Here is a 22715-nt window from a genome sequence, read left to right on the forward strand (position 1 = left end):
CCCCCTCGTCTTCCGGTCCCGCCCCTTCTTCGGGCCCCGCCCCCAGCACCAGGCCCCGCCCCCTCGTCTTCTGGTCCCGCCCCTTCAGGCTCCACCCACAGCGCTAGGCCCCGCCCCTTCCTCGGGCCCCCGCCCCTGGACACCCGGCCCCGCCCCTTCCTCTGGCCCCGCCCCCAGCACCAGGCCCCGCCCCCTCGTCTTCTGGTCTCACCCCTTCAGGCTCCGCCCACAGCACTGGGCCCCGCCCCCTATTCGGGCCCCCGCCCCTGGACACCCGGCCCCGCCCCTTATTCAGGCCCCGCCCACAGCAACAGCCCCCCCCGGCCCCGCCCCCTTCTTCCGGCCCCCGCCCCTTGTCCTCCGGCCTCGCCCCTTCTTTATGCCCCGCCCACAGTACAAGGGTCCCTCAGGCCCCGCCCCCTTCTTCAGGCCCCGCCCCTCGTCCTCCAGTCCCTCCGACGCGTCAGCCCCCGCCCCTTCCTCAGGCCCCGCCCACAGAGGCAGGCCCCTCCCCTGGCCTTCCGTACCCTCTCTAGGCCACGCCCCTTCGCCCACAGGCCCCGCCCCCGACTACAGGCCCCGCCCCCTCTCCCCTAGGCCCCGCCCCATTTGCTCAGGCCCCGCCCCCTCTCCTCCAGGCTCCGCTCTGATCGCAGGCCCGGCTCCCTGACCCCCCCCCGCCGCGCTGCTCACAGGCCCCGCCCCTCAGTCCAAGCCCCGCCCATCTCCCCTCGGCCCCGCCCACTTGGCTACAGGCCCCGCCCCCTGCCGGCAGCCCCGGGCCCCTGCCGGAAAATCCTGCCCCCTGCCGGCCGCTCCCGCCCCCTGCAGGAAAATCCCGCCCCCTGCCGGTAGACCCCGGCCCCTGCTGGCAGAGACTCCCTCCCGCAGGACCGGCCGGAGGTGCGGGGGATGCGGGGGTTGCAGGGGTTGCACGAGGTGCAGGAGCTGCGGGAGCTGCAGGAACTGCGGGAGCTGCAGGAACTGCGGGGGTTGGAGAAGGCGCAGGAGCTGCGGGGGTTGAAGGGACTACAGGGGATCCAGGGGGTGCAGGAGCCGCGGGGGTTGAAGGAACCATAGGGGCTGCAGAAGCTGCAGGGGCTTTGGGGGTCGCAGGAGGTGCAAGGGTTGCACGAGGTGCAGGAGCTGCGGGGAGGGGGGGTGCGGGAACTGCGGGGGGGTGCAGGAGTTGCGGGGGTTGAAGGGACTATAGGAGATCCAGGAGCTACAGGGGGTGCAGGAGCTGCAGGGGCTACATGAGTTGCAGGAGCTTTGGGGCTTGCAGGAGGTGCAGGGGTTGTACGAGATGGAGGAGCTGCGGGGGTTGAAGGGGCTATAGGGGATCCAGGGGGTGCAGGAGGTGCGGGGGTTGAAGGAACTATAGGGGATCCAGGGGTGCAGGAGTTGCGGGGGTTGAAGGAACTATTGGGGATCCTGGGGGTGCAGGAGCTGCGGAGGTTGAAGGAACCATAGGGGATCCAGGGGGTGCAGGAGCTGCGGGGGTTGAAGGAACTATAGGGGATCCAGGGGGTGCAGGAGCTGCGGGGGGTGCAGGAGGTGCAGGAGCTGCGGGGGTTGAAGGAACTTTAGGGGCTCCAGGAGCTTTGGGGTTGCAGGAGGTGCAAGGGGTGCACGAGATGCAGGAGCTGCGGGGGTTGAAGGAACTATAGGGGATCCAGCAGCTGCAGGGGGTGCAGGAGCTGCGGGGGGTTGAAGGAACTATAGGGGATCCAGGAGCAGCAGGAGGGGCAAGGGTTGCACGAGATGCAGGAGCTGCGGGGGGTGCAGGAATTATAGGGGATCCAGCAGCTGCAGGGGGTGCAGGAGCTGCCTGGGGTTGAAGGAACTATAGGGGATCCAGGAGCTGCGGGGGGTTGAAGGAACTATAGGGGCTCCAGGAGCAGCAGGAGGGGCAAGGGTTGCACGAGATGCAGGAGCTGCGGGGGTTGAAGAAACTATAGGGGATCCAGCAGCTGCAGGGGGTGCAGGAGCTGCCTGGGGTTGAAGGAACTATAGGGGATCCAGGAGTAGCAGGAGGGGCAAGGGTTGCACGAGATGCAGGAGCTGCGGGGGGTGCAGGAATTATAGGGGATCCAGCAGCTGCAGGGGGTGCAGGAGCTGCCTGGGGTTGAAGGAACTATAGGGGATCCAGGAGCTGCGGGGGGTTGGAGGAACTATAGGGGATCCAGGAGGGGCAAGGGTTGCACGAGATGCAGGAGCTGCGGGGGTTGAAGAAACTATAGGGGATCCAGCAGCTGCAGGGGGTGCAGGAGCTGCGGGGGGTTGAAGGAACTATAGGGGATCCAGGAGCAGCAGGAGGGGCAAGGGTTGCACGAGCTGCAGGAGGTGCAGGAGCTTTGTGTGTTGCAGGAACACATAAAGCCCAATGGTGCTGCTGGACCTGCTGTTGGCCGAGGACTCCCCAAGGAGCCCGCCTACTTGGAGAGGGCCGGAGGGGGACCATGCAGGGGCGGCTCCGACAGGTAGCGACCCCCCCCAGACCCACCCACACCCCCCTAAGGGGGCCGGGGGGCCGCCCAGCACAGCCCAAAGCTCAGGCCACTTCATCAGCATCACCATCATTAGGGCACTGTTAAGCGCTTACTGTAATAATCATGATGGTTGTATTTGGTAAGCGCTCACTATGTGCCAAGCACTGCCCTAAGCGCTGGGGTAATAATAATGGCATTTGTACAGCGCTTACTATGTGCCAAGCACTGCCCTAAGCGCTGGGGTAATAATAATGGCATTTGTACAGCGCTTACTATGTGCCAAGCACTGCCCTAAGCTCTGGGGTAATAATAATGGCATTTGTAAAGCGCTTACTATGTGCCAAGCACTGCCCTAAGCGCTGGGGTAATAATAATGGCATTTGTACAGCGCTTACTATGTGCCAAGCACTGCCCTAAGCGCTGGGGTAATAATAATGGCATTTGTACAGCGCTTACTATGTGCCAAGCACTGCCCTAAGCTCTGGGGTAATAATAATGGCATTTGTAAAGCGCTTACTATGTGCCAAGCACTGCCCTAAGCTCTGGGGTAATAATAATGGCATTTGTAAAGCGCTTACTATGTGCCAAGCACTGCCCTAAGCGCTGGGGTAATAATAATGGCATTTGTACAGCGCTTACTATGTGCCAAGCACTGCCCTAAGCGCTGGGGTAATAATAATGGCATTTGTACAGCGCTTACTATGTGCCAAGCACTGCCCTAAGCTCTGGGGTAATAATAATGGCATTTGTAAAGCGCTTACTATGTGCCAAGCACTGCCCTAAGCGCTGGGGTAATAATAATGGCATTTGTACAGCGCTTACTATGTGCCAAGCACTGCCCTAAGCGCTGGGGTAATAATAATGGCATTTGTACAGCGCTTACTATGTGCCAAGCACTGCCCTAAGCTCTGGGGTAATAATAATGGCATTTGTAAAGCGCTTACTATGTGCCAAGCACTGCCCTAAGCTCTGGGGTAATAATAATGGCATTTGTAAAGCGCTTACTATGTGCCAAGCACTGCTGTATGCGCTGGGTTAATAATAATGGCATTTGTGAAGCGCTTACTATGTGTCAAGCACTGCTCTAAGCGCTGGGGTAATAATAATGGCATTTGTAAAGCACTTACTATGTGCCAAGCACTGCCCTAAAGGCTGGGGTAATAATAATGGCATTTGTAAAGCACTCACTATGTGCCAAGCACTGCTCTAAGCGCTGGGGTAATAATAATGGCATTTGTAAAGCGCTTACTATGTGCCAATCACTGCTCCAAGCGCTGGGGTAATAATAATGGCATTTGTAAAGCGCTTACTATGTGCTAATCACTGCTCCAAGCGCTGGGGTAATAATAATGGCATTTGTAAAGCGCTTACTATGTGCTAATCACTGCTCCAAGCGCTGGGGTAATAATAATGGCATTTGTAAAGCGCTTACTATGTGCTAATCACTGCTCCAAGCGCTGGGGTAATAATAATGGCATTTGTAAAGCGCTTACTATGTGCCAAGCACTGCTCTAAGCGCTGGGGTAATAACAATGGCATTTGTGAAGCGCTTACTATGTGCCAAGCACTGCTCTAAGCACTGGGGTAATAATAATAATAATAATAATGGCATTTGTAAAGCACTTACTATGTGCAAAGCACTGTTCTAAGCGCTGGAGTAATAATAATGGCATTTGTAAAGCGCTTACTATGTGCAAAGCACTGTTCTAAGCGCTGGAGAGGTTACAAGGTGATCAGGTTGTCCCACGGCGGGGGCTCACAGTCTTCATCCCAATTTGACAGATGAGGGAACTGAGTCATAGGGAAGTGAAGTGACTTGCCCAAAGTCACCCAGCTGACAGTTGGCGGAGCCGGAATTTGAACCCATGACCTCCGACTCCAAAGCCGAGGCTCCTTCCACTGAGCCACGCTGCTTCGCTAATAACAGTGATAATAATGATGATGACATTTGTTAGTAATAATAATGGTTGTATTTGTTAAGCGCTTACTGTGTGCCAAGCACTGCTCTAAGCGCTGGGGTAGACACAGGGTCATCAGGTTGTCCCACGTGGGGCTCGCAGTCTTCATCCCCATTTGACAGATGAGGTGACTGAGGCCCAGAGGAGTCAAGCGTCTTGCCCAAAGTCACACAGCTGACAAGCGGCGGAGCCGGGATTTGAACCCACGACCTCTGATTCCCAAGCCCGGGCTCTTTCCACTGAGCCATGCTGCTTCGCTGACCACTGGAAATGGAATCGAAGAGGCGAGAGTTTCCCCTTCATCTCTTGAACTGTTTTAAATAATTCCAATATGTGGGCCCATTTCACCGGGGAATTTTTTGTCTGTCGAGGCAAGCCGATAGGAATTTTACCTTGAACACTGATCCCTCTCCCCGTGATCCCGTTTCCTTTCCACTTCCACCCTCATCATCATCATCATCAATCGTATTTATTGAGCGCTTACTATGTGCAGAGCACTGGACTAAGCGCTTGGGAAGTCCAAGTTGGCAACATATAGAGACGGTCCCGACCCAACAGTGGGCTTACAGTCTAAAAGGGGGAGACAGAGAACCATCATCATCATCATCATCATCAATCATATTTATTGAGCGCTTACTATGTGCAGAGCACTGTACTAAGCGCTTGGGAAGTACAAATTGGCAACATATAGAGACAGTCCCTACCCAGCAGTGGGCTCACAGTCTAAAAGGGGGAGACAGAGAACAAAACCAAACATACTAACAAAATAAAATAAATAGAATAGATCTGTACAAGTAAAATAAATAGAGCAATAAATATGTACAAACATATATACATATATACAGGTGCTGTGGGGAAGGGAAGGAGGTAAGATGGGGGGCATGGAGAGGGGGACGAGGGGGAGAGGAAGGAAGGGGCTCAGTCTGGGAAGGCCTCCTGGAGGAGGTGAGCTCTCAGCAGGGCCTTGAAGGGAGGAAGAGAGCTAGCTTGGCGGGTGGGCAGAGGGAGGGAAAGATTGGAGAGAGATACCGGGCAGCCCACCTTCTGCCCTTCTTTATTCCTTACATAAATAGTGTTTTGGGTTTTAAAGAGTGAAACAACTGTGAGTGCGCAGACGAAGTTCCATAAGGATATGCTGAGAAGTATGATACAGCACGTGCCGAAACCCGGGATCGAACCAGGGACCTTTAGATCTTCAGTCTAACGCTCTCCCAACTGAGCTATTTCGGCGCCAAATACATATCTCTCCTATTTATTTATTTTATTTTGTGAGTATGTTTGGTTTTGTTCTCTGTCTCCCCCTTTTAGACTGTGAGCCCACTGGTGGGTAGGGACTGTCTCTATATGTTGCCAATCTGTACTTCCCAAACGCTTAGTACAGTGCTCTGCACATAGTAAGCGCTCAATAAATAGGATGGGATGAATGACCGCTCTTTGATCAGCGCCTTAATGATAATTGTTATCGGTGAAGTGCTTATTTTGGGGTGTCCCGTGACCTCCCGTCTCTTAGGTCCTCCAGGCCCACACTGCTGCGGAAATGTTGGTGGTCTACGAAGAAGAAGATGGAGTTTATCAGGAACTCGTCTTCGAGGCAGCGGACTTCTACCGCTATTTACTGCGGCCCTTCAGGGATACATATCTATCCTATTTATTTATTTTATTTTGTGAGTGTGTTTGGTTTTGTTCTCTGTCTCCCCCTTTTAGACTGTGAGCCCACTGGTGGGTAGGGACTGTCTCTATATGTTGCCAACTTGTACTTCCCAAGCGCTTAGTACAGTGCTCTGCACATAGTAAGCGCTCAATAAATACGATTGATGATGATGACGATGATACGAGGGAGCACGCGACGTTCAACAGGCTGGAGATTTGGGTACCCGTCGCCTCTTGGGTCCTTTGCTTCTGCGATAATTAATAATTGCGGCGTATGTTAAGCGCTTGTTGATGCTTCTGCGATAATAATTGCGGCGTATGTTAAGCGCTTGTTGAATGCCGGGCACTGTACTAAGCGCTGGGGTGGATTTGAGCAAATCAGGTGGGGCACCTTCCGTCTTAATCCCCATTTCGTACTGAGGTAATAATGATGGCGTTTGTTAAGCGCTTACTATGTGCAAAGCACCGTACTAAGCGTGGGAGGATATAAGGTGATCAGGTTGTCCCACGTGGGGCTCACAGTCTTCATCCCCATTTTACAGCTGAGTGAACTGAGGCCCAGAGAAGTTAGGTGACTTGCCCAAGGTCACACGGCTGACAGTTGGCGGAGCCGGGATTTGAACCCACGACCTCTGACTCCAAAGCCCGGGCTCTTTCCGCTGAGCCACGCTGCTTCTCTGTACTGTGAATAATCAATCAATCAATTGTATTTATTGAGCGCTTACTGTGTGCAGAGCACTGTACTTTGGAGTCAGAGGTCATGGGTTCAAGTCCCCACTCCACCAATTGTTAGCTGTGTGACTTTGGGCAAGTCATTTAACTTCTCTGTGCCTCAGTTACCTCATCTTGTAAAATGGGGATTAAGACTGTTAGCCTCCCGTGGGACAACCTGATCACCTTGTAAACCCTCCAGCTCTTAGAACAGTGCTTTGCACATTGTAAGCGCTTAATAAATGCCATTATTATTATTATTATTACTAAGCGCTTGGGAAATACAAGTTGGCAACATATAGAGACAGTCCCTTCCCAATAGTGGGCTCACAGTCTAGAAGGGGGAGACAGAGAACAAAACCAAACATACTAACAAAATAAAATAAATAGAATAGATAGGTACAAGTAAAATAAATGAATAAATAGAGTAATAATGATCCTGATAACTTTATCAGCCTCTCTGCTGGCCTCCTGGCCTCCTGTCTCTCCTCTCTTCAGGTGATACTTTTGTTGCCCGGAACATTTTTCTACAAAATCGTTCAAATCAAATCGTTCAAAATCAGTATTACGATAATAATCATAATACCTGTGGAATGTGTTACGTGCTTACAATGTGCCAAGCACGGGGGTAGAGACAGGATAGTCACGTTGGACGCATTCATTCATTCAATCAGCCGTATTTATTGAGAAGCAGCGTGGCTCAGTGGAAAGAGCCCGGGCTTGGGAGTCAGGGGTCATGGGTTCAAATCCCGGCTCCGCCACTTGTCAGCTGTGTGACTTTGGGCAAGTCACTTCACTTCTCTGGGCCTCAGTTCCCTCATCTGTAAAATGGGGATTAAGACTGTGAGCCCCACGTGGAACAAGCTGATCACTTTGTATCCTCCCCAGCGCTTTGAACGGTGCTTTGCACTTAGTAAGCGCTTAACAAATGCCATTATTATTATTATTATTATTATTATTTATTGAGCCCACTGTTGGGTAGGGACTGTCTCTATATGTTAGAATAGTGCCCAGCGCTTAGAACAGTGCTCTGCACATAGTAAGCGCTTAATAAATGCCATTATTATTATTATATGTTGCCAACTTGTACATCCCAAGCGCTTAGTACAGTGCTCTGCACACAGTAAGCGCTCAATAAATACGATTGATTGATTGATTACTGCATGCAGAACACTGTATATTCCACATAGGGCTCACAATCTTCACCCCCATTTTCCAGAGGAGGGAAACGAGGCCCAGAGAAGTGAAGTGACTTTCCCAAGGTCACACAGCAGAGCAGGGATTAGAAACCAGGTCCTTCCAACTCCCAGGGCTCGGGCTCTTTCCACTAGGCCACGCAGCCACTCTTTCCGGGGGGTTGCTGTGAAGCAGTCAGTCGTATTTTTCGAGCGCTTACTGTGTGCAGAGCACTGTACTACGCGCTTGGGAGAGGACAATACAACAAAAAAGAGATACACCCTCCGCTCCTCTCCCACCGCTAACCTCCTCACCGGGCCTCGTTCTTGCCTGTCCTGCTGTCGACCCCCGGCCCACGTCCTCCCCCTGGCCCGGAATGCCCTCCCTCCCCACATCCGCCAAGCTAGCTCTCTTCCTCCCTTCAAAGCCCTACTGAGAGCTCACCTCCTCCAAGAGGCCTTCCCAGACTGAGCCCCCTTTTCCCTCTCCTCCTCCCCTTCCCCCCCACCCTGGGAAAGTACAATCTGGCAACAGAGATGATCCTTACCCAATGGGCTCACAGTCTAGAAGTGGGGAGACATGCAACAAAACAAAGCAAAACAAATAGACAGGCATCAATAGCATCACTATAAATAAGTAGAATTATATATTCATATCATTAATAGAATAAATAGAAAAATGCGTGCATATGTGTACCCAAGTGCAGTGGGGCAGGGAGGGTGGTAGAGCAGAGGGAGGGAGTCGGGGCGATGGGGAGGGGAGGAGGAGCAGAGGAAAAGGGGGGCTCAGTCTGGAAAGGCTTCCTGGAGGAGGTGAGCTTTCAGTAGGGCTTTGAAGGGGGGGAGTGTGCTAATTTGGCAGATGTGAGGAGGGAGGGGATTCCAGGCCAGTGGTAGGATGTGGGCCGGGGGTCGACGGCGGGACAGGCGAGAACGAGGCCCAGTGAGGAGGGTAGCGGCAGAGGAGTGGAGGGTGCGGGCTGGGCTGGAGAAGGAGAGAAGGGAGGTGAGGTAGGAGGGGGCGAGGGGATGGACAACCTTGAAGCCGAGAATGAGGAGGTTTTGCTTGATTAGTAGGTTGTCAGGCAACCACTGGAGATTTTTGAGGAGGGGACTGACGTGCCCAGAGCGTTTCTGTACATAGATAATCCGGGCAGCAGAGTGAAGTATAGACTGAAGCGGGGAGAAACAGGAGGATGGGAGATCAGAAAGGACGCTGATGCAGTCATCCAGCCGGGATAGGATGAGAGATTGAACCAGCAAGGGAGCGGTTTGGATGGAGAGGAAAGGGCGGATCTTGGCGATGTTGCGGAGCTGAGGCCGGCAGGTTTTGGTGACGGATCGGATGTGTGGGGTGAATGAGAGAGCGGAGTCGAGGAGGACACCAAGGTTGCGGGCCTGTGAGACGGGAAGGGTGGTAGTGCCGTCCACAGTGATGGGAAAGTCCGGGAGAGGACGGGCACTGTACTAAGGACTGGGGTAGATACGAACTAATCATGTTGGGTACAGTTCCTGCCCAACATGGGGCTTACAGTTTTAATCATCATTTTACCCCTGAGGTAACTGAGGCCCGGAGAAGTGAAGTAACTTGCCCTAAGTTACCCGGCAGACACGTGGCGGAGTCAGGATTAGAACTCAGGTCCTTTTGACTTCCAGCCCTGTGCTCTATCCACTGGGCCATGCTGCTTCTCTTGTTTTATTGAAAAGGATCGGGTTTTGCATCATCCCTTGGCCTTGGGCATCTTCAGAGCTAAGCCCGTTTTGAGTTTTTACCTAATAATAATTGTGGTATATGTTAAGCACTTACTTTGCCCCAGGCGCTGTACTAAACGCTGGAGTGGATACAAGGTAATCTGTCTGGACGCAGTCCCTGTCCCATATCGGGCTCACAGTTTTCATCCCCATTTTACACAGGAGGTAACCTAGGCCCATGGAAGTGAAGCATCTTTACACCTTTAAGGGCAGAAAAAAGAATGAACCTCACTGTTGGCTTGTTGAACCTTTAATTTTTTTTTATCACATTAGTTAAGTGCTTACTATGTGCCAGGCACTTAATGCAAGCTAACCAGGTTGGACACCTATTTATTTTGTTAATGATGTGCACGTAGCTATAATTCTATTTGACGATTTGGACACCTGTCTACATGTTTTGTCGTCTGTCTCCCCCTTCTAGACCGTGAGCCTGTTGCTGGTTAGGGACCGTTTCTATAGGTTGCCGACTTGTACTTCCCAAGCGCTTAGTACAGTGCCCTGCGCACAGTAAGCGCTCAATAAATAAGATTGAATGAATATAGCTATAATTCTGTTCGTTCTGACAATTTTGACACCCGTCTACGTGTTTTGTTTTGTCGTCGGCCTCCCCCTTCTAGACCGTGAGCCCGTTGCTGTCTCTATATGTGGCCGACTTGGACTTCGCAAGTGCCTAGTACAGTGCTCTGCACACAGTAAGCGCTTAATAAATACGATTGATTGATTGAATGAATGACACAGTCCCTATCCCACTTAGGGCTCACAGCCTTCAGCCCCATTTTACAGATGAGGCCCAGAGAAGCAAAGTCACTTGAGCCAGGTCATCCGGCAGACTCGGGGCGGAGCCAAATTACAACCACTGGGCCACACTGCTTCTCTTGCTTTATTAGAAAGGACTGGGTTTTGCACGATTCTTTGACCTTTGGCATCTTCAGAGCTGACGCCCTTTGTAGTTTTTAATGAGGTACTGGATGGAGGGGGCTTTTGCGTTGGGCTGGACGCTGTTGGGGAGATTGATTGAGAGAGAAGCTCAGAAACGAGACATACGTTCGAAGCAGTGCACTCAGTAGATAGAGCAAGAGCCTGGGTGTCAAAAGGACCTGGGTTCTAATACGGCCCCCTGACGTGTTTGTTTCGTGGTCTTGGGCAAATCACCTCACTTCTCTGGTCCTCATTCATTCAATCATATTTATTGAGCGCTTAACTGTGTGCAGAGCACTGTACTAAGTGCTTGGGCGGTTCAAGTTGGCAACATATACAGACAGTCCCTACCCAACAACGGGCTCTAGAAGGGGGAGACAGACAACAAAACAAAACATATTAACAAAATAAGATAAACAGAATAGTAAATATGTACAAGTAAAATTAATAGAGTAATAAATCTGTACAGACATATATACAGGTGCTGTGGGGAGGGGAAGGAGGTAGGGCGGGGGGGATGGGGAGGGGGAGAGGAAGGAGGGGCCTCAGTTACTTCCTCTGTAAAATGGGGATCAAGACTGTGAGCCCCATGGGAACAGGGACTGTGCCCACCCCGATTTGCTTGTATCCACCCCAGCGCTTAGTACAGTGTCTGGCACATAGTAAGCGCTTAACAAATACCACAACTATAATAATAATAATGACGGCATTTGTTAAGCACTTACTATGTGCCAAGCACCGTTCTAAGCACCTGGGTAGGTACAAGGTAATCGGGATGTCCCACGTGGGGCTCACAGGCTTCATCCCCATTTTACAGATGAAGTACCTGGGCACAGAGAATCAATCAATCAATCAATCGTATTTATTGAGCGCTTACTGTGTGCAGAGCACTGTACTAAGCGCTTGGGAAGTACAAGCTGGCAACATATAGAGACAGTCCCTACCCAACAGTGGGCTCACAGTCTAGAAGGGGGAGACAGAGAACAAAACCAAACATACTAACAAAATAAAATAAATAGAATAGATAGGTATAAGTAAAATAAATAAATAGAGTAATAAATATGTACAAGCATATATACAGAGAAGTGAAGTGACTTGCCTAAAGTCACACAACTGACAAGTGGCCGAGGCGGAATTAGAACCCATGACCTCTGACTCCGAAGCCCGGGCTGTTTCCACTAAGCCACGCTGCTTCTCAATTGTGATTTCTCTGTGGCTCAGTTCCCTCATCTGTAAAATGGGGATTAAGACTTTGAGCCCCATATGGGACATGCACTGTGTCCAACCTGATTAGCATTTACCTACCCCAGTGCTTAAAACAGTTCTTGGCATATACTAAGTGTTTAATAAGTCCCAAAATAATAATAATACAATATAGTATATTGTGGATTATTTTATAATATAATATACAATGGCATAATATAATAGCTACCATAACAGTAATAACAATGATATAATTACGTATAATATATGTCATAGTATATTATGTTATACTGTATGACGGCATAATATAATGTAATAGTGGTTATTATGTAATATATGGTAATGTGTTATATTTCAAGATATTATTATTATTGCTAATAATAATTAACAACAACAACAACAATAATAATAACAATGCCAGATAGAGTAGTCTCAACTGTGGAGAAGATTTAGAGCAGTCTATTCATGCGACCTCTCGAAATATCTGGCCACTATTTGTGCCCCGTGGTGTTTCGTGGTAACGATTGCCAGAACAACCGTAGTTTGTTCCTGGCCCTTTTCTTTTTAATGAACGATGTTTTCATTTAAAACACCCCTTCAGCGATGCCGTCTGACTCCGGCTCGACTCCCAGCCTCTGCAGGCAACGATTTATTGCGTTGAAGAGTTGCTGCTCTTTTCTCATTTTTGAATTTTCTAAAGAGTTGCACCAAGGTGTCCGTTGCGTGAGGTGGGAAGCACGTTGATCACAGTCATTTTCTGTGTGTCCTCCATCTCATCATAAGCCCTTGGCATCGGGGGATTAAGATTTGAGCCCCATGCGGGACAGGGACCGTGTCCAGCCTGACTAGCTTGTATTATTTATTTATTATTTTGTTAATGATGTGCATATAGCTATAATTCATCATCATCATCATCATCATCATCATCATCAATCGTATTTATTGAGCGCTTACTATGTGCAGAGCACTGTACTAAGTGCTTGGGAAGTACAAATTGGCAACACATAGAGACAGTCCCTACCCAACAGTGGGCTCACAGTCTAAAAGGGGGAGACAGAGAACAAAACCAAACATACTAACAAAATAAAATAAATAGAATAGATGTGTACAAATAAAATAAATAAATAAATAAATGGAGTAATAAATATGTACAAACATATATACATATATACAGGTGCTGTGGGGAAGGGAAGGAGGTAAGATGGGGGGGATGGAGAGGGGGACGAGGGGGAGATTTAGAAATAATTAGAAATAATTCTATTTGTTCTGACGACTCTGACACCTGCCTCCATGTTTTGTTTTGTTGTCTCTCTCCCCCTTCTAGACTGTGAGCCCGTTGTTGGGTAGGGACCGTCTCTGTGTGTTGCCGACTTGTACTTCACAAGCGCTTAGTACAGTGCTCTGCACACAGTAAGCGCTCAATAAATACGAATGAATGAATGAATCTACCCCACTGCCTAGGACAGTGCAGAGAATAAAGGCCAGGGAAGCTGAATCCAACGAGAGACAGAGGTGGGGAGAGGGAGACAGAGGGAAGGGGAGACTCACAAACTCCTACAGAGACAGAAAACGCAAGGAACTCCGAAAGAGGCAAACAGAGACGCAGCAGCATGGCCCAATGGCTAATGGAGTTCTCATCCCCTCTCCACCACTTGTTGGCTGGGTGACCTTGGCCAAGTCACTTCACTTCTCTGGGCTTCAGTTCCCTCATCTGTAAAATGGGGATGAAGACTGGGAGCCCCATGTGGGACAGGGACTGTTTTCTACCTGATTAGCCTGTATCTACCCCAGGGATTTAGTATGGTGTCTGGCACACAGTGAGCGCTAAACAATTGCTGACATTATTATTATTATTATTCTCGGTGTCTCGGTTACCTCGGGGGTTAGGTTTGTGAGCCCAGCTGTGGGTCTGTCAGACCGGGCCTGGGTTTCCCCGCGTGTCTCAGACCTTAGGGAAAAACGGCACGCGCCTTCCCGATGTCCCGTGTCCTCAAAACATCCTAGAAATACATGCCCCGGAAGCACGAGAAACTCCCGGGTAGTTCAGAGTGTCCCCTTCCCCCAAAGCACGGGACGGCCGGGAACAGTCTTGCCTCATCTCTGCCAACCTTTGCTCGTCAGTTGGATTTGACGGATCACTGCCAAGTGTGTGTGTATCCAGCGGCCCCATTGAGTTCATCCAGCCAAGCTTCCTTTTTCCATGTTTTTTTTCTTTCTTTAGTGGTATTTGTTAAATGCTTACTCTGTGCCAGGCACCGTATTAAGCGCCGGGTTAGATACAAGCGGATCGGGTTGGACGCAGTCCCTGTCCCCCATAGGGCTCGCAGTTTTAATCCCCATTTTACAGGTGAGGGAACTGAGGCACGGAGAAGTGAAGCAACTTGCCCAAGGTCACACAGCAGACCAACGGCAGAGCCGGGACGAGAACCCAGGTCCTTCTGACGCCCAGGCTCTATCCAGCGGGCCACGCTGCTTTCTTTTTGTAAAGATCAATCAATCAATCAATCGTATTTATTGAGCGCATACTATGTGCAGAGCACTGTACTAAGCGCTTGGGAAGTACAAATTGGCAACACATGGAGACAGTCCCTACCCAACAGTGGGCTCACAGTCTAAAAGGGGGAGACAGAGAACAGAACCAAACATACCAACAAAATAAAATAAATAGGATAGAAATGTACAAGTAAAATAAATAAATAAATAGAGTAATAAATATGTACAACTATATATACATATATATAGATGCTGTGGGGAAGGGAAGGAGACTGCCAAGATAGTATGCGTCAACTCCCCGTTAGTTTTCATTCTCCTCAAACTATTTGGACCAGGAGCCTCGAGGGAAATCTCGATAAATGTGACCCCCGTCCTCTTCCTTAACCTCCCCGAGGCCAAGAACGGTGGATTTCTTCTGCCTTCCCTTCCGCCGGGGCTAGGGGTGTGACAAAATAGCAGGTCTGCCTTCTTGAACAGCTCTCTATTTTAGTGACTTGCATTCCATTGTTCCTCTTCCCCACCGATAAGATGAAAAACTTCTCCAAGCAAGAGGGAGCCGTAGACGCGGTAGACGGCCTGGAAATCCAGTATTACGAAGCTCAGCGGGAGTTATACGAAGTACGGTTTGAGATACTGAAATACGAAGAGCGGTTGCTCATTCTGCAGTTGGAGACTGTAAGAAGACTACTTAAGGGTAAGAGAGTGCATTTTTTTCGGCGTTCAAAAAATGCCTCCGGCAACAGAACCAAAAAACCTTGCAAGCCCTAAAGTTACCTGCCACATTCCTAACGCCTGCCCCGCATAAGTTCTACTGTCTTTAAGCTTTTTTACTTTTAGGAAACTTCCTAGTTTTCTAAAATCCCGACTGCGTTTCTAGAGAAACAGGATGAAGTTGTATATTATGATACACGTGAGAACCCCGAGGAGCTTAAAGGGCTCGATCAGACAGTGGACCAGCAGGACTCCCAGAATCCGGAGCAGAAGAAACTTCATCTGCAGTTGCGGCAGCTGGAATCCCAACGGGGAATTATCTGTGCAAGAAGAGCCTATCTCAGGAACAAAAAAGTAAATGTGACTCTGAGCTCTGTCATCCTCTCCTCCTCCTCCTCCTTTGGGGTGTTCCTCCCCTCAACCCGGGGAAAATGGGTGTGAAAAGAGTGTTTTTGGCAGGATGGCACACTGGAAGTTTGGTTAAAATAGAATTTTGACTTTCCTCCTCAGGGGCCAGGGGTGTGGGGGCATAAGGTATTCAGACTCCTTCATCGTTTACTTACCAGCTCAGTTCTGAATGAGAGTTGAGAATTGGCCTTTTGTGTTGGAACTGTGAAAAACATTTTTATCATCTTATTCCCTTTGAAGATCCATGTAAAGTTCTCTTTTGTGATTTCAGAGGATCGAGGAACAGAAAGCTATGGGAAAATAAAACCCCGACGTTCTTAAGTAGTCCTTGAGTCCAGTGTCTAGGACTTCTGGGAAGTTCTTTCTGATGTCCCATGTTTTCACAACATCTTAGAAATTAATGTCCTGGAAGCGTGCAAAACCACTGGATATACCAGAATCTCCCCTTCCCCCGGCCCACTGGACGGTGGGAACATTCATTCATTTTTTAGACTGTGAGCCCACTGTTGGGTAGGGACTGTCTCTATATGTTGCCAATTTGTACTTCCCAAGCGCCTAGTACAGTGCTCTGCACATAGTAAGCGCTCAATAAATGCGATTGATGATGATGATGATTCATTGATTCATTCAGTTGTATTTTTTGAGCACTTAAGTGTGTGCAAAGCACTGTACTAAATACTTGAGAGAATACAGTTTAGCAATACAACCCTTTGCTCTTCAGTTGGATTTGATGGTCTACCTTTAGTGTTTCTGTAATTACAACAGTAATAGTAATGATGTTTATTGGGCACCTGCTGAGTAAACGGCGCTCTACTGAGCACTTGGGAAAGCCTGGGAGTCAGCAGGACCTGGGTTCTAATCCCGGCTCTATCACTGGTCTCCTGGGCGACCTCGGGCAAGTCGCGTCACTTCTCTGGGCCTCAGGGACCTCATCTGGAAAATGGCTCTATTAGCTTGTATCCACCCCATCGCTTAGTACAGTGCCTGGCAACATAGTAAGTGCTTAAATGCCATTAAAAAAAATGCCCAAGACCCATTCCCTCCCCTCAGGGAGCTTTTACTCTAATGGAGAAGACAGGCATAAAGATTTACAATCAGTGGAATTCCCCCTCTTTAGACTATGAGCTCATTGTGGGCAGGGAATATCACTGTTTATTTTTTTGTTGTACTTTCCCAAGCACTTAGTACAGAGCTCTGCACACAGTAAGCTCTTAATAAATATGATTGAATGAGTGAATGAATGTTCAGTTGGCCCACTATAATAATAGTAATAATAATGATGGCATTTACTAAGTGCCTACTATGTGCAAAGCACTGTTCTAAGCTGCTGTTCTAACCTCCCCAGGTTACAAGGTGATCAGGTTGTCCCCACGTGGTGCTCACAGTCTTAATCCCCATTTTACAGATGAGGGAACTGAGGCTCAGAGAAGTGACGTGACTTGCCCAGAGTCACACAGCTGACAATTGGCGGAGCCGGGATTTGAACCCAGGACCTCTGACTCCAAAGCCCATGCTCTTTCCACTGAGCCACGCCGCTTCTCCATAGGTACAAAAGTTCAGAGAATAGGCACAAATACGTACATAAGTGTAACAGCAATAAAGCAGAGCAAACAGGATTATTCTGATTTTCATTATTAACAACACTGGCACTAATTATGTATGATAGGTTTGAATCCATCGTCCATCATTAGGAGAAGCCGCCTGGCCTAATGGATAGAGGACGGGCCTGGCAGGAGAAGCAGTATGGCTTTAGTGGGTAGAGCCCGGGCCTGGAAGCCAAAATGTCCTGGGTTCTAATCCCGGCTCTGCCACATGTCTGCTGTGTGACCTTGGGCAAGTGACTTCACTTCTCTGGATCTCAGTTACCTGATCTGAAAAATGGGAATTAAGAGTGTGAGCCTCAGTGGGACAGGGACTGTGTCCAACCTGATTACCATGTATCTACCCCAGCGCTTAGAACAGTGCTTGGCACATAGTAAGCGCTTAACAAGTATTATTATTATTCAAGGACCTGGGTCCTAATCCTGGCTCCGCCACTTGCCTGCAGAGTGAACTGGGTGAGTCACTTCACTTCTCTGGGCCTCAGCTTCCTTATCTGTAAAATGGGGATCAAGACTGTCTACCAATCACTGTGATCAGCAACAGCGGTATATAAGCCCGCTGTATCAGGCACTCGGGGCCTTTTCCCTTAAGGAAATGAGCCCGCCGGGTGCGTTACCCCCTATTCGGTCTTTGGCCTTACCAATAAAAACTTTATTAAAACTTTCGGCAGTCACATGCTGTCTGACTAATTCTTTGGTTGCCCGGCGACTTGGTGGCCATCCGGAACAACCGCCGCCATCAATTACTACTAAAATAATTATTAAAATAATAATTTTAATAATCGTTCTCGCCTGTCCTGCTGTCTACCACCGGCCCACGTCCTCCCCCGGCCTGGAATGCCCTCCTCCACACATCCGCCAAGCTCGCTCTCTTCCTCCCTTCAAAGCCCTACTGAGAGCTCACCTCCTCCAGGAGGCCTTCCAAGACTGAGCCCCCTCTTTCCTCTTCCCTTCCTCCCCACTCCATCCCTCCCGGCTTTCCTCCTTCCGCTCCCCACAGCACCTGTATATATGTTTGTACGCATTTATTACTCTATTTATTTAGTTTATTTGTACACATTTATTCGATTTATTTTATTTTGTTAATATATTGAGTTTTGTTGTCTGTCTCCCCCTTCTAGACTGTGAGCCCGCTGTTGGGTAGGGACTGTCTCTATATGTTGCCAACTTGTACTTCCCAAGCGCTTAGTACAGTGCTCTGCACACAGTAAGCACTCGATAAATACGATTGAATGAATGAATGACTGTCAACTCCAAGTGGGACACGGACTGTGTCCGACCTGATCAGCTTGCATCCACCCCAGCACTGAGTACAGTGCCTGGCACATAGTAAGCACTGAACAGTACCGTTTTCGTTGTTTTTTAAAAAGCGTCAGATTTATTTTCCCAAGTACTTCTGGCAACTAGTACGTCACTTCTTCCTCAGTCCAACCCTGAAAGGCTGAGGTGGTTCTCCGCATTTTTCAGAACAGGGGCCGTTCCGATCCACTGTCCCTGCAGCCCTTGAGTTGGACACCACTGAAATCCTATTTTCTGACCCTCCTAGCCCACCCCCCACCCCCCGAAAGAGTCCTTTCTCTGCACTCCCCCTGAAACAGCCCTTTCCCATCCATCTGTCTGTGATGGCCGACCGCCTCCACTTAGCCCAAGTCATCAGCACCCACTCAGACACCCTACCCAACCTGCCCATTTCGAGGCCTAAATCCCCCCAGCCAAATCTGCCAAACCCAAAACTGCCTCAAGGACCACCGCCCCCATCCCTCCGACGATCTCGCACCCCCAAACCTGGGCCCTGAGCCCTGAAGGAGTGATCCCCTTGACTTAATCATATTTTTTGAGCATTTACTGTGTGCAGACCACTGTACTAAGTGCTTGGGAGAAGGCCATAGAGCAATAAATAGACACATTCCCCGCCCACAATGACCTTACGGTCTAGTGGGGGAGACAGACATTAAAAGAAATTAAAAAATGACAGATATGGACATCAGCACTGATAAGCTGGGAAGGGGGATGAATAAAGGGAGCAAATCGGGGACGCAGAAGGGAGCGGGAGATGAGGAAAGGAGGACTTAGGTGGGGAAGGACTTTTGGAGGAGATGGGCCTTCATTAAGGCTTTGAATGGGGGGAGAGTCATTGTCTGTCAGATATGAGGAGGAAGGGCGTTTCAGGCCAGAGGCGGGACATGGACGAGGGGTCGGGGCGAGATAGGCGAGTTGGAGGGACAGGGAGAAGGTTGCCGTTAGAGGAGGGAAGTGTGTGGCCTGAGTTGTTCTTGGAGAGTAGCGAGGTGAAGCAGGAAGGAGCAAGGTGATTGAGGGTTTTAAAACCAATGTTGTGGAGGTGAATGGACACACACTGGAGGTTCTTGAGGAGTGGAGAAACGTGGACAAAACGTTGGGGCCAGCCCAAATTCATCCTCACCTGCTCTAACTCCCCCGTTTTGGCCACGTACAAACTTTTGCCCCGACTTCCCTTCCCACCCTGACTGCCGTCTTCAGCTGCTCACTGTAATCGCTCCTTCCCCTCCGCTGTCAAACCCTCCCACGGATTTTTTCCTGTCCTAAAAAAATCCCCTTTGGCCCTGCTACCCCCTCCAGTTCTCTCTCCATCTTCCCGTTTCTGCCAGACTCCATGGAGGTTCTAGCCACCCATATCTGTAATTATTATGTCCACATAATTTTATTTTGTTAGTATGTTTGGTTTTGTTCTCTGTCTCCCCCTTTTAGACTGTGAGCCCACTGTTGGGTAGGGACTGTCTCTATATGTTGCCAATTTGTACTTCCCAAGCGCTTAGTACGGTGCTCTGCACACAGTAAGCGCTCAATAAATACGATTGATGATGATATTATGTCCACATCTCTATTTTTATTAATGCCTGTCTCCCTCTCTAGACTCTAAGCTCTGTTTCCTAATAGCTCAGTTGTTGGGGATTTTTTTCCTTCTTTTAGTACCTGTCTCCCTTACTAGATAATCTCCTTGATGGGGAGGATCAGGTCTACCAACCCTGTTATACCATAATAATAATAATAATGATACTGTGATAATTATGGTACTTGTTAAGCTTTTACTATGTGCCAAGCATTGTTCTCAGCACTGGGGTAGATAACAAGTTAATCAGGTTGGACACAGTCTCTGTCCCACACTGGGCTCACACTCTTGAGACCCATTTTTACAGGTGAGGTAACTGAAGCCCAGAGAAGTGAAGTGACTTGCCCAAGGTGACACAGCAGACGAGGGGTGGAGCTGGGGGAAGCAGCGTGGCTCAGTGGAAAGAGCCCGGGCTTTGGAGTCAGAGGTCATGGGTTCAAATCCCCGCTCTGCCCATTGTCAGCTGTGTGACTTTGGGCAAGTCACTTCACTCCTCTGGGCCTCAGTTACCTCAACTGTAAAATGGGGATGAAGACTGTGCGCACCCCCAGTGGGACAACCTGATTACCTTGTATCCTCCCCAGCGCTTAGAACAGTGCTTTGCACATAGTAAGCGCTTAATAAAATGCCATTATTATTATTAACCCACGACCTTCTGACTCACAGGCTCTTGCTCTGTCCACTCTGATATGCTGCTTCTTTAATTATGTCCATATCTGTAATTTTTTTATATTTATTGTTTTAATTTATATTAACCTCCCCCTTTAGACGACAAGGTCTGTTTCCTCATAGCTGCAGTTTTGGGTGTTTTTTTTGTTGTTGTTGTTTTTAGTAGCTGATATCCCTCATTAGGGTGTTACCTTCTTGAGGGGGAGGATCAGGTCTTCTAAATCTGTTATACCATAATAATAATGGTACTCATTAAGCTCTTACTATGTGCCAAGCACTGTTCTAAGCGCTGAGGTAGATACAAGTTAATCAGGCTGGACTCGTCACTGTCCCACATTGGGCTTACACTCTTATTGCTCATTTTTTGGCAGGTGAGGTAACTCAAGTATAGACGAGTGAAGTGACTTGCCCTAGGTCACACGGCAGACAAGTGGTGGATGGAGCCGGGATCAGAACTCATGACCTTCTGTCTCCCAGGCCCATGCTCTATCGTGGCTCAGCGGAAAGAGCCCGGGCTTTGGAGTCAGAGGTCATGGGTTCAAATCCCGGCTCTGCCAATTGTCAGCTGTGTGACTTTGGGCAAGGCACTTCACTTCTCTGTGCCTCACTTGTAAAATGGGGATTAAGACTGTGAGCCCCACGTGGGACAACCTAATTACCTTGTAACCTCCCTAGCCCTTAGAACAGTGCCTTGCACATAGTACGCGCTTAATAAATGCCGTTATTATTATTATTACACCACCATCCCAAGGGTTTGCACAGTGTTTGGCCCACATTGGGGGCTCAAAAAATACTGTTGATTAATAGTTATTTTACATGGCCCTGAGTCGTTTCAAGGGGAAATAAAGATTGCTGTGATTTGATTTTTTTTCCCCTCCACAGGATCAGTGTGAAGAAAACAGGATCAGCTCAAAGTGAGGCAGGCCCAAGGGAGTCACAGACACTGCCTTCAGCATCATAACATTCAACTGGTAAATGAGCAGCCACCAAAACCCTAAAACTGGAGAAGCCGTGTGGTCTAGGAGTCAGGAGGACCTGGGTTCTAATCCCGGATCTGCCACTTGTCTGCCGTGTGGCCTTGGGCAAATCAGTTCACTTCTCTGTGCCTCAGCTATCTCATCTGTAAAATGGGGATTAGTTAAGACTGTGAGCCCCCCGTGGGACAACCTGATCACCTTGTAACCTCCCCAGCGCTTAGAACAGTGCTTTGCACAAAGTAAGCGCTTAATAAATGCCATCATTATTATTATTATTAAGACTATGAGCCCCAAGCAGGACAAGTAGGGCCTCCCTTCAAGGCCCTACTGAGAGCTCACCTCCTCCAGGAGGCCTTCCCAGACTGAGCCCCTTCCTTCCTCTCCCCCTCGTCCCCCCTCCATTCCCCCATCTTACCTCCTTCCCTTCCCCACAGCACCTGTATATATGTATATATGTTTGTACATATTTATTACTCTATTTATTTTACTTGTACATATCTTTTCTATTTATTTTATTTTGTTAGTATGTTTGGTTTTGTTCTCTGTCTCCCCCTTTTAGACTGTGAGCCCACTGTTGGGCAGGGACTGTCTCTATATGTTGCCAATTTGTACTTCCCAAGCGCTTAGTCCAGTGCTCTGCATACAGTAAGCGCTCAATAAATATGATTGATGATGATGATGATGACTGTGTCCGACCCAATTTCCAAGTGCTTAATACAGTGTCTAGCACACAGTAAACGCTTAACAAATACCAAAATAACAATGTCTGGCACATAGTAAGCACTTAACACATCTCATATTTGTTATTATTGTCATTATTCTTTGGTCTTCAGTTACCTCAACTGTAAAATGGGGATGAAGATCGGGAGCCCCATGTGGGACGGGGACTGTGTCCAACCTGATTAACTTTCTTCTACCCTAGCGCTTAGAACAGTTCCTGACAAACAGTAAGTGCTTAACAAATACCATTATTTGTTAATCATTATTTTTATGCACTTAAGCACTTAACAAATACCATTTAAAAAAATTCCTGACCAGTTCCAGTAGCAATCCTGCTTCCTACCCACTGGGTCTTCCTTCAAGGGCCTAGGGAGGGATGAGGTGAGGGAATTATGATGATAATACGAT

At 49.0% G+C, this 22715-nt stretch overlaps 2 protein-coding genes and 1 non-coding gene across 3 annotated transcripts in view; 1 reads left to right on the plus strand and 2 right to left on the minus strand.

Moving 5' to 3' along the window:
- Positions 1-2378, minus strand: part of FSD2 (fibronectin type III and SPRY domain containing 2) — a 43119-nt gene extending 40741 nt beyond the window's left edge. The window contains exons 1-6 of the mRNA XM_038767011.1: positions 2239-2378; positions 1957-2100; positions 1666-1809; positions 1380-1566; positions 1257-1315; positions 754-1170 (exon numbers count right to left, since the gene is read on the minus strand). Of these exons, the coding sequence (XP_038622939.1) occupies positions 754-1170; positions 1257-1315; positions 1380-1566; positions 1666-1809; positions 1957-2100; positions 2239-2378 (1091 nt within the window). The remainder of the gene's footprint in view (positions 1-753; positions 1171-1256; positions 1316-1379; positions 1567-1665; positions 1810-1956; positions 2101-2238) is intronic.
- Positions 2379-2398: 20 nt separating this feature from the next.
- Positions 2399-22715, plus strand: part of WHAMM (WASP homolog associated with actin, golgi membranes and microtubules) — a 31351-nt gene continuing 11034 nt past the window's right edge. The window contains 6 exon segments of the mRNA XM_038767012.1: positions 2399-2483; positions 5961-6140; positions 14809-15046; positions 15230-15417; positions 21493-21513; positions 21516-21581. Of these exon segments, the coding sequence (XP_038622940.1) occupies positions 2463-2483; positions 5961-6140; positions 14809-15046; positions 15230-15417; positions 21493-21513; positions 21516-21581 (714 nt within the window). The 5' untranslated portion in view covers positions 2399-2462.
- Positions 5608-5680, minus strand: TRNAF-GAA. The gene has a single exon. It is a non-coding gene; the product is annotated as a tRNA-Phe (tRNA).

The sequence above is a fragment of the Tachyglossus aculeatus genome, chromosome 26 (assembly GCF_015852505.1).
Source record: "Tachyglossus aculeatus isolate mTacAcu1 chromosome 26, mTacAcu1.pri, whole genome shotgun sequence".
Lineage (NCBI taxonomy): Eukaryota > Metazoa > Chordata > Mammalia > Monotremata > Tachyglossidae > Tachyglossus > Tachyglossus aculeatus.